Source organism: Eschrichtius robustus, chromosome 8 (assembly GCF_028021215.1).
Source record: "Eschrichtius robustus isolate mEscRob2 chromosome 8, mEscRob2.pri, whole genome shotgun sequence".
In the NCBI taxonomy this organism is placed as follows: domain Eukaryota; kingdom Metazoa; phylum Chordata; class Mammalia; order Artiodactyla; family Eschrichtiidae; genus Eschrichtius; species Eschrichtius robustus.
Window position 1 is genome coordinate 84,029,397 of NC_090831.1, and position 11,380 is coordinate 84,040,776.

Sequence of the window (11,380 nt, forward strand, 5' to 3'; positions counted from 1 at the left end):
GGGCCATGGACAGGGCTCGGTGACCACCGGGGTCAAAGGGGAGGGAGAGTGAAGTGTGATGAAGACTCAGGTTTTCCCTCTGGTGCCTGGGCTTGAGGAGGGGCAGGGCATGTGCAGGGGCTGTGTTCACTCAGCAGCATCCCTGGGAGCCCAACACGGAGCTAGAGGTCATTGAGGGGATGGAGGCCAGCTCTGCCCTTTAGGGGCTCACAGTCTAGCAGGAGAGGGGGACCCCATGACAGCATGGCCGGGGAGAGCCTGACAGCAGTGCTGAGGGAGGATACTTCCGGAAGGAGGGCTCCTGGATCTGACCCTGAAGGAGGAGGGGTGGAGAGGGAGGATGGTCCTTCCAGGTGGAGGGCGCAGCACCGGCCAGGTTCGCAGGTGAGAGACAGCCTTGGGGCTCATTCTGTAGTTGCCCTGACTGCCAGCAGCTGACGCGTAGGACAGGACACTTGCACACAGGATACTTGTCTGGAAATCCAAAGTGAGTAAGAGGAGTTCTTGGGTGTATTTCTACTGGTCAGCTCTGGTGGCTTTAAAACCAGGCCTGCCCTCTTCTCCTTGCTGATACAGCAAGGCATCATGTTGAAAATCTGTGAAGTCAAGGTAACTGCTGCTCTGATGCAGTGATGGCTGCTGGGGAAGAAAGGGATTCAGTCGTGGGCAAGAGATGGGCCTGCCCATGACGCTGAGCTGACCTCAGCTCTGGGGACCACGGCATCTTCACTGAGCTCAACCCCGAAGCCAGTGGTCCTCAACTGGGGGCAATTTTGCACCCCGGGGGATATTTGGCAAAGTCTGGGGACATTTTTGGTTGTCACTCGTTTGCGGGAGGGTGCCAGATGTCCTACAATGCACAAGACAGCCCTCCTCCCACCCCCCCAACAGAATTATCCAGACCAAAATGTCCGCTGTGCCCAGGTTGAGAAACGCTGCTCTAAACTCTCACACCCTCAGCCTCCTCTACATCAGCATAGCTGAGTGAGCCTTGACGACGCCTCTGCACTCAGAAACCGGTCCATTCCATCCCTCCCCTTTCTCTATCAGCCCCTAATTGCATATGCAGAGTTCTTCTTTTTCATCCTTGTAACTGATCCATAGACTTTCAGAACCTTTCCTATGGGGGGAACCATTCATCCCCTAAATAAGCACAGTATCCCAGCATTTCAGCCCTTTCAAAACGTCTCTGCTTTGATTTCCTGTTGTAGTTGTGAACTGCTTCTTTCTGTGTTTCTAATACTCTCCCTGCCTCAGCACCTGTAGTCCAGGATTGGGTAGGTTAGTTACCTCTGTGAAAAGCCTCACAGGTAGCATAAACCTCCCAGCCTGACCTTAGGACTCGGTGACTGTTGGTGTGACCTGGGCGTCTAGCAGCAGGTGAGTATGACTCACCCCTGCACTGAAGCCAAACCCTGTTTTGTCACATTGGGAGCTCACAGGAGGAACTTCTGTCTGCCTGACAGTATGGGGAGGGTAAGGCTGCGAGGGACGGAGAGCGATAAGGGAAGGGCCTTGTGGGCCAGGCTGAGGGTGGATCTTATAGGGATACAGGAAGTCTGGTCTATTTCTGACTCTTCCCCATCCTTCTCTCCATGACTGGGGGCAAGAATCCAAACTGGTCTGGGCAGTAGTTTGGCCTTTGCAAACCTGCGTCCCTGGTGCCTGTCTGGAGCCAGGCTGTGGGCGGGAATGTTACTCCCCTCCCTTCCATCTTCCACCCCTGGATGTCTGGATTCAGGATGTGTCCCTAGTGTCTAAGATTTTGATAGGAAACTTACAGAGGCTGATACTCCTCTACAAATCTTAACAGGACAGTAAGTCCCCTACATACGAACGAGTTCCATTCCAAGAGTGCGTTCGTTAAGTCCAACGAAGTTAGCCTAGGTACCCAACTAACACAGTCGACTATATAGTACTGTACTGTAATAGGTTTATAATACTTTTCACACAAATAATACATAAAAAACAACAAACAAATACAAAAATAAAAAAAACTTTTTTTTTTAAAAAGGGATTCCTTTATTTTTATTATTTTTATTATTTATTTATTTTTAGCTGTGTTGGGTCTTTGTTTCTGCGCAAGGGCTTTCTCTAGTTGCGGCAAGCGGGGGCGCCTCTTCATCGCGGTGCGCGGGCCTCTCACTATCGCGGCCTCTCTAGGCGCGGAGCACAGGCTCCAGACGCGCAGGCTCAGTAGTTGTGGCTCACGGGCCCAGTTGCTCCGCGGCATGTGGGATCTTCCCAGACCAGGGCTCGAACCCGTGTCCCCTGCATCGGCAGGCAGATTCTCAACCACTGCGCCACCAGGGAAGCCCAAGAAAACATTTTTAAGCTTATAGTACAGTGCCTTGAAAAGTACAGTAGTGCAGTACAACAGCTGGCACACAGAGGCTGGCATCGAGTGAACAGGCAAAAAGGGTTAGTTACTGACTGGAGGAGGGGGGGGGAGGTGGGAGATGGTAGCGCTGAAGGATCGTCAGCAATAGGAGACGGAGGGCAAGCTGCAGTTTCACTCACGCCTGACGTTGATGGAACGCACGTTTGCATCTTTGAAAGTTCGCAACTTGAAGGTTCGTATGTAGGGGACTTACTGTAAAAGCTTTTTAATGATGTGTTTCAAAACTGCAACAATGAGGAACAGAGCAAGAAAACTGAAAACCTCAGGTTGCACAGTACAATCACTAAGGCTTCGCCTTATGTTGCTACAGGTTGCTAAAGTGCTGTTAACCCAGTAGATGCTGTAGGTCCACCTACTCCCTTGGAACCTGTGGTTATCTCAGTGCCTTCCCAGCTCGCCTTACCTCCCGAACCTGCTCAGTTGTGCAAGTCAGAGCTGCACGTGTCTTCCCCACCAGCTGAACCTATACTGGCTACCCTGAGGCATCATCAGGGTCCAGCACCAAAAGTGCAGGCAGTGGGCACTCACCACCAAGGAGCAGCCTGACTTCTCCCGGGGTTGCCAAGTTGTCTCCAGATGCCTACCATCCCAGTATCTCTCCTTCGAGCAGTGACGAATGCTATGATGCTGATGGGTTCCATCAAAGTGGCTCAACCCCAAAGCGTCTAATAGATTCCTCTAGATCTGCCTCAGTGCTGACACACAGGAAACAGTCTAAAGCACCTGGGTTCCAAAGAATCACTTAATTGTTCCACATCCGATGGAACAAGTGATGCTGACCATGTGGATGCACGCGATATGACTGATGATGAAGCAGAGGCAGGGTCCGTGGATGAGCACGGGAGGCTATCACACATTTCTTATCACAGGTTAGGCTTGGAATGGATCTTACTAAGGTAGTTCTTCCAACAATTACTCTTGAGAGAAGCCCCCTTCTAGAAACATATGCGAACTTTTTGCACATCCAGACCTGCCTCTGAGTATCTGCGACCAGAAGGATCCCAGGGACCAAATGGTTCAGGTGGTCAAATGGTAGCTCTCAGACTTTCACGCAGGAAGCAAAGGATCAGTTGCCGAAAAGCCATACAACTGCATTTTGGGTGAGACCTTGCAGCCTCATGAGGTACTACCAAATGACATGGAAGAGAACAGAAAGCTAGTTTTAGAGGGACTAGTTTCTTGAAACAGTATAACATTCGGGGCTGAGCAACTTTTCCATCATCCACCCATCTCAGCCTTTTTTGCTGAGTGTTTCAACAAGAAGATGCACTCCAGCATTCATATGTGGACCAGATGAAAATTTCCTGGGATGTTGATTGGCGTGCACAACATAGGGCAGGGCTGTGCCTTGTGTCTAGACTATGACAACTGTTATATTCTCACATTCCCCAGTGTTTATGGAAGACTTGTCCTTACAGCGCCGTGGGTGGAGCTAGGAAGAGAACGCACATATCAATTGTTCCAAAATGAGCTATATGCAAATATCGTCTCCCGTGCTACTCCTGCACAGAATTACCACTAAGATTTTTTCTTCTCCAAATGACAGATCTTTTTGCTCACTTGAAGGGAAATGGAATGGTGTAAAATATGCAAAATACTCAACAGGGGGTCATACAGTCTTTACAGAGACCAAGAAGTTGCCGGTAATCAGGAGGAAAGTAGGTTGGAAGAACAGAACAGAGTATGAATCCCACTGCCTCTGCAAGGCTGTGTCTCTTGACCTAAAAGTCAGAGACGTTGATGCGGCCATTGAAGCAAGGCACAAGCGAGAAGAAAGACAAAGAGCAGAAGCCTGAGGAAGGAATAGAGAGAAATTCAGTGGGGGTCTAGGTTATTCATGAAGATGGAGAACGTTGGCTTTATGGCGAACCACTACTGAAACTTCGTGATGCTTCTAAGCATTAGATTGGGAAATGCAACAGCCTTACCTTGGGAGAACCTGTTCACTCCCTTCTTGCAGCAGGTCCAATCTCAGGGATACAGGCAGACCTCAGAGATGTTGTGGGTTCATTCCAGACCAGTGCAGTAAAGCGAGTCATACAAATTTTTGGTTTCCCAATGCATATGAGAGTTATGTTTACACTATCCTGTAGTCTATCAAGCATGCAATAGCATTATGTCTAAAAAGCAATGTACACATCTCAATTAGAAAATACTTTATTACTAAAAATGCTGTCATCTGAGCCTTCAGTGAGTTGTAATCTGTCTGCGATAATAACATCAAAGATCACTGATCACAGATCACCATAACAAATTTAATAATAATGGAAAAGTTTGAACTGCTTCGAGAATTACTCAGATGTGACACAGAGACACAGAGAACAAATGCTGTTGGAAAAATGGCACCGATACACTTGCTTGACACAGGGTTGCCATAAACCTTCAATTCGTAAAAAAAAAAAAACACATTATCTGTGAAGAGCGATAAAGCAAAGCCCAATAAAATGAGGTCTGCCTGTACTGGACTTTCCAACGCAGATGTACAAGTAAAGTAAAAGCATCCCTGTTTTCCTCCTCTGTGGCAGGTACAATTTTGACTTCAGTCCTGAAGAAAAACTTCAGGTTTTGAAAATGTCTGCTCCCTCCCCAAACCCCACACCCTGGGAGCGTTTCTAAACCCCAGTCTCAAACTCCGTGCTCCAGTACTGCTGTTGAGGTGTGCAACATCTGTTTCCTAGTTTGTATAATCTTAGGATGTACGTCTATGTATAATATGCCTAATGCCAGATTTTTCAGAAATATTCCTTCTGCTATAAATGATTCCTCTGAGTTGTTTTAGAAAACTAGTTCCACGTATTAAAATCAAGTGCTGGTCTCAGCACTTGTAATAACTTTAATTTTGGAATTGAACTATTATTAAATTGTGTCTAACCCTGGACTCCTGTTTAATTATACTCAGTGCTTCTTAAGGCTTCATAAAGTAATTTTTTAAAAAGGCAAATCAGTGCTTTACTGAACCGCTCACAGCTCTTCACTAGCGGTTCTTAGAGCAAAGCCCAGAATCCTTGCAAGGCCTCCTGGGTCCCATGAGGTGCCGCTCCCGCTGGCTCCCTATGCCCTATGCCTACCTTTCTGGGCTCCAGCAACTGGACCTCCTTCCGTGCCTTGAACCCTCCAGGATGTCTCCATATCTAGGTCTTCCCATGTGCCTTTATTTTTATTTTTATTTTTTAAATTTATTTATTTGTTTTTATTATTGCCTGTGTTGAGTCTTCGTTGCTGCGCATGGGCTTTCTCTTTGTTGCGGTGGGACTACTACTTTTTTGCGGTGCACAGGCTTCTCATTGTGGTGGCTTCTCTTGTTGTGGAGCACGGGCTCTAGGTGCGCGGAGTTCAGTAGTTGTGGCACGTGGGCTCAGTAGTTGTGGCTCACGGGCTCTAGAGCGCAGGCTCAGTAGTTGTGGCGCACAGGCTTAGTTGCTCCGGGATCTTCCCGGACCAGGGCTCGAACCCGTGTCCCCTGCATTGGCAGGCGGGTTCTCAACCACTAAGCCACCAGGGAAGCCCCCCATGTGCCTTTAAAGTGCCACCATCAGGCACCCCTGGAAAGTGGCTGGATTCAGATGCGTGTAGATCGCGCACCTCATTTGAGGGGTTTAGGTGCGTTTGTTTTGTAGGGGCCTGGTGTGTAGGCTTGTCTGTGAGTGTGGAGGGGTGAGGTGGGCACGTCGGAACCTGAAATCCTCGAAGGCCTGGAGAGAGGAATTCCGGTGAGTGAGGACAGGAGCTGGCTCCTGTGTGGCCCCTGCAGCTGTATCTCTTTCTCTGTTCCTCTGCTCTTAGGTGGAAGGGGGCATCGGTGAACTGGAACGGCTCAGACCCCATCCTGTGACCCTCCATGTGGGTGAGCCCCATGGCTCCAGCACACATCGCTGGGGGTGACGGCTGAGCCCTGGGCCTCAGGGACAAGTCTGGGCCAGCACCTGGGCCAGCACTGCTGCAGAAGCATCCAGAACCTCCCCACCCCTTCCATGAAGGGCCTGCCCAGGACTGTGCTGTGGACCCAAAGTGCCGCTGTGCAGCCCCTCCCAGCTGAGCGGTGACTGCCAAGGCCTGGAAGGAGGCTGGTGGGGCCTCTGCTGCCTTTTCTCTGCATCCCTCCCTTGCTCCCTGCGGGGCCGGCCCCTTGCCAAGCCTCTGATATGGTCGGCCCGGGACCCTGGGCACTCGTTATTTCTGATGGTTGGCTTTCTATAAAACAGAAGTCAAACCCATGCTGAGGGCCGAACCTCATTTGTTCTGTTGCCGCAAAGGAAGCATGAGGTCTGGCCGGCTCATGGCTGGGGTGGGGATGGTGATGGGTGGAGGGGCCCCAGAGCCCCGGAGACCTGTGGGCTAAGTCGTCACCTAACGAGGGTCTCTGCAGGCGAACCATGCCCTCTGGCCCACTGGTGTCCCTGGCTGGGCTTCTGGTTTGGCCTGGCTTCTGTGGATCAGCCCCAGGTCTAAGGCACCAGGCTCCGAAAGCTGTGCCGACCAGGAGAAACTGAGGCTCCCTGGGAGCCCATCTCGGGGCCGACCTGGATCTCTGCGAGGCCCCATGAGGACGGTCATGTGGACCTGGAGGGTAGGCTACACCTGGCCAAGCAGATATGGGGAAAAGAACCTTTCAGGGTGGGACCTCTTGGCCAGGGAGGACACCGAGGTGAGGATGAGGAGAGGGACTGAGTGTGGTCCCCCGTGTGGCTGCAGCGGGGCGTGTGCGGAGAGAACTGGCTGAACTGCTCCGGTGGGCAGAGGCTGTGGAGACCCTCGCATTCCAGACTGAGGGTAGGATAGGTGGGAAGGGGGAAAACTCCATAATCGCTTGTGAAGGGAAAATTGTACTCGGAGCCTCCTTCGTTCCAACCAGCCCTCAGCCTCCGTGCGCCCCCTTGGGCTCAGGACACAAGCAGCTTGGGGGCCGTGCTCCCCCCGAGGGAGACCCCCTCCTCTTTAAGGGCCAGGCATGCAGGAGGCAAAGCTGGCATTTGGTGGTGACAACTAAAGAGCCTGTTCTGTGCTCTCGTGAGCTGGGTAAGAAGAGCGGTGGCCGGACTGGGGGTCTTTGGGGAGCGGCAGGGAGGAGCTGGCAGGGAGAGCTTCGTCCAGGCTGTGCCACGGCCCCCGTGGAGTTTGCTGTGTAAACTCCAGTGGCCATTCACAGCAGGCGTCCAGCAGAAATGCTTCCTATATGTCCCTGAAATGTTTATGCATTTGTTTTCCTTGGCCAGGATCAGGCCTCTCCAGCTGAGCGACCGGGTGGAGGAAGTCGGTTTCCCTGCAGTGGCCTTGTTTATCAGCCTGGGAAGGAAAAGTGTGTCTTTTCAATAAAACACTTAACCTCCTGACCAGGGTGCCATGGGCGGAACTGGAGAAATCAAAATATTCCCAGCGTTGCTTGGGAAGACCAGTTCCAACAAATTACAAAAGCACTTTTCTAGAAGCCAAGACATAGGTACATGTGCAGCATGACGTCCCTTGCCTGGGATTATCTGGAAAGGAAGATGAGCAAAGCCCAGCACCGCCCTCTCCCAGGTCCACAAGTCAGAATGAGCCCACGGTACCACTGCCAGACCTACCAGAATGAAATGCAGGCCCTGCTTCCTCACACATGGTGCTCTCCTTCTGGGCTGCAGGGTTTTCTAAGGAGACTGTGGGTAGGCTTCAGAGGGTCCATAGCCGCCCCCCACCCACCGCCCTGCCAAATTAAATTAAAATCTTTGTGTACATGTACATTTGTGTAATTTTCTGGGGAGAGAGTCTATAGCCTACCTCATGGCCTTGATCTTGGAACAATACCCATCTCTTTTCCCCCAGAAGGTTAAGAACCATATCCTAGGGTCGAGTGGCCTCTCAGAGACTGAACCTGGGCTTGACTGCTCTCTCTCTCTGGCCTCCTCATGCACGGGGGAGCCGGTTTATTGAACAAGCAGAGACCTCAGTGAGATGTGAGCAGGAAGCAGCTTTGTTCTTTCTTATTGCAGTTGGCTCCCTGTATCCGTGGGTTCTGCATCAGCGGATACTGAGGGCCCCACTATGGGATTTGAGCATCCTCGGAATTTGGTATCCTTGGTGCATCCTGGAACCAATCCCCCTTGGAGACCGAGGGACGTCTGTATTTCCCCTTGGATTCTCCTTCTCTCGATTGTTCGTTTCTTTGTCTCTGGATGAAAGAGTAGGCCAATCCCACTGCTCTTCCAGCAGTGTGAACAGTGAGACCAGGCTGATGGCAACACCTAACTCCACTCTCGTCACTGGAAAGCTCCTCCTCCCCCTGTTCTTGTGGGGGACCTCCCACCCACAGGGGTCTCTCCTGAGTCAGGTGACTTGTCCGTCCTCAAGATGGTGCTTAATGGAGGCTCCCAGCACCTGCCCCCATCCAGCTTCCGGCGGAGTCAACCTCCCTCCTTCCCCTTTTAGAAAGACGGGAGTCTTCCTTCCGCAGGATCCACATTTGAACCAAGCAAAGCACCGACACGTCTTTGCCTCCCCAATTCTGGAAGTCAGACCTTCCCACCTCAGGCCGCCTGTCTGCCCAGCCACCCACTGGGAGCAGTGACATGTCATTGTCCCCAGGTGGGAGTCAGGGACCGTCCCACACTGCAGGGCACACATGACAGGCTTTCGAGGAGTTTTCTTGAAGCCTCCCTCACTTGTCTTAAGGAGAGGAGTTGCTCCACTAGGAGGCAGTGGGGAAGGGGACCCCAGCACACCGATGCCTCTCTCCAAGGAAGCCCTCACCAGCTGCTGGCCTCTTCCACTGCCAGCCCAGTGCTTCCTCACCTTCTCGCATGGCTAGCGGGCGTGATGGGTGCGCCAGCCTTGGCGGGACCATTTCCACCCTTCTCTGTAAGTTCCACATGGTTGCAGCACAGGTAAGAAGAAGAGTTTCCAGTAGAGCTGCTTGAATTCTCTGGGGGCCAGAGCTGGGACAGGGCTCGGAGGGGCGTTTGGGGAAATCCTAAGGTAGGGTTGCGTCCAGACTCCGCCTGACTGCTCCCCAGGGTCTCTGTGTCTGAGCCGGAAGGGAAGTCAGGGCGCGGGGGCTGGGGCCTAACCCGTCGGAGGCACTGCTGGTGGAAGAGGGGGCAGCAGTGGGCCCAGGCTTCTGGGAGGGCCGGGAGCGGTGAGGGGCAAGTCTTGGAAGCTCTGCCCTGGAGCTTGTGATTTTGTGGGGTGACAGTTTGGAAACTCAGAAGTCTTGCCCATAATGAAGAGGTACTGAAGGGACAAGCAAGAGGAGTGCCATATAGACACAAGGGAAGAAGCTGCATCGGGACCAGAGGGCCTGAGTTTAGTCCCGACTCACCACTTCCTGCCTGTGTAGCCATGAGCGCTTGACATAAGCTCTCTGGACCTCAGTTTCCTCATTGGCAAAATGAAATCCCCCCCCCACCCCCAATAAGTCCGTAATGAGTGTGAGCACGGGGAATAGGGCCTGCACATCACAAGGACTTGGTAAGCGTTCGCTCTTAATATTTCCAGCGTGGGCTAGAAGAGGCTCCTCGGTGCAGCATCTAACCTGGACCTTGAAGGGTTTGGACAAGTGGAGAATTGGATGGAAGTTCATTCCAGCTGAAAGGAACGGTGAGAGCCAAGAGACCATCAAAGTCCAGGATGTCTTTTTGTCTCATCGGGGGCGACCCGAGAGTGGGAGGATTAGGACGGGAGGCAGAGCAGGTGAAGGACTTAGACGGTGGGCCCTGAGGCTGGGACATTTTCTCCGGAGACAAGGACTGCTCAGAGCTTTCCTTCAGACCTTTCTCCTTGGCGGGGGAGTGGGTGTGCGGCAGGCAGAGGCAGGGGGCACATCGAGGGGCTACTGTGATACTCCCAGGGAGGACGGTACTAGTGGAGAGGCGAGGAGGGCATGGAGGCGACGCATGCTGATGACCTTTGCTAGCAGAGGCCCCATGGACCATCCTCACCGGCCACTGATTCCTTTCGGGATCCTGACACTTGCAGGAGGCAAGGAGGCTGCCAAGTCCCTTTGCAGGTGTTTCTCTCCGCCCGCCAGAGTCCTCCTCACTCCCTAATCATGCCCTAATCCCCACGGGGCTGTGGGAGCTGGAATTACCAGGCAAAAATGCCAGGCATTTGCGGTAATGGGGATCGCTTAATGCAGGACGAGGGGTGGGCTGGCGGTGGGGGGGGGGGGGGGCGGGTGGCAGGCAGGCTGCCCTGGGTTTGGGGCGTACACCGCCAGCGCCCACACGTTGCTGGGGATACCACTCCGGCAGACCCGCTCTGCACGACACAGGGAGCAGTGCCCCCCCGGCTGGGTGCTCGGTCTGCCTTCCCGCCCCTCCTTCCAATGCCATTTCAGTGTGTGGTCCGCTGTCCGGCCCACATTCCCACATCCTGTTCCTCCGGAAGTCACTGAAAGCCCTCTCTTTACAGATGGGGAGACTGACCAGATAGCAGTCTGTAGCTAAGAGCCCTCCTAGGACGTTTCTCCTTCACGGGGGTCTCTTGGAGACCAGACCACCAGCATGGTCATTGGGTGGAAGGGAATACATCTGATGGGGAGGCCGTGGGGTGGGGGGATGATTCTAATCTGCCTCTTAATTCCGTCTCCGCCTCTGCCTTCTCCAGCTCCATGCACTCCCCACCCCAGACCATAGCAGCTGCTTCCCTGGTGAGCTCCTCACTGCCTGAGGCCTTCACAGGTGCTCTCCGCTGCACCTGGGTCCCTGCCCTCCAGCTCCCCGTGTCCATCTGTCAGATACTACCGATCGGGCTTCCCTGGTGGCGCAGTGGTTGAGAATCTGCCTGCCAATGCAGGGGACACGGGTTCGAGCCCTGGTTTGGGAAGATCCCACATGCCGCGGAGCGACTAGGCCCGTGAGCCACAATTGCTGAGCCTGCGCGTCTGGAGCCTGTGCTCCGCAACAAGAGAGGCCGCGACAGTGAGAGGCCCGCGCACCACGATGAAGAGTGGCCCCCGCTTGCCGCAACTGGAGAAAGCCCTGGCACAGAAACGAAGACCCAACACAG

The 11,380-nt window shown here is 53.1% G+C and overlaps 1 protein-coding gene and 1 pseudogene across 3 annotated transcripts in view; both read left to right on the forward strand.

The window, feature by feature from the left end:
- Positions 1-11,380, forward strand: part of MINDY4 (MINDY lysine 48 deubiquitinase 4) — a 118,982-nt gene extending 107,602 nt beyond the window's left edge. Inside the window, exons 18-19 of one of the 3 annotated variants that reach the window (XM_068549250.1) lie at positions 6,185-9,970; positions 10,979-11,380. In XM_068549250.1, the coding sequence (XP_068405351.1) occupies positions 6,185-6,233 (49 nt within the window). In that variant the 3' untranslated portion in view covers positions 6,234-9,970; positions 10,979-11,380. Of the gene's footprint in view, positions 1-2,711; positions 2,798-6,184; positions 9,971-10,348; positions 10,428-10,978 lie in introns of those variants that run through there. The other 2 variants (XM_068549251.1, XM_068549252.1) reach the window with 2 other exon arrangements.
- On the forward strand, positions 45-4,306 carry LOC137768058 (oxysterol-binding protein-related protein 9-like; annotated as a pseudogene).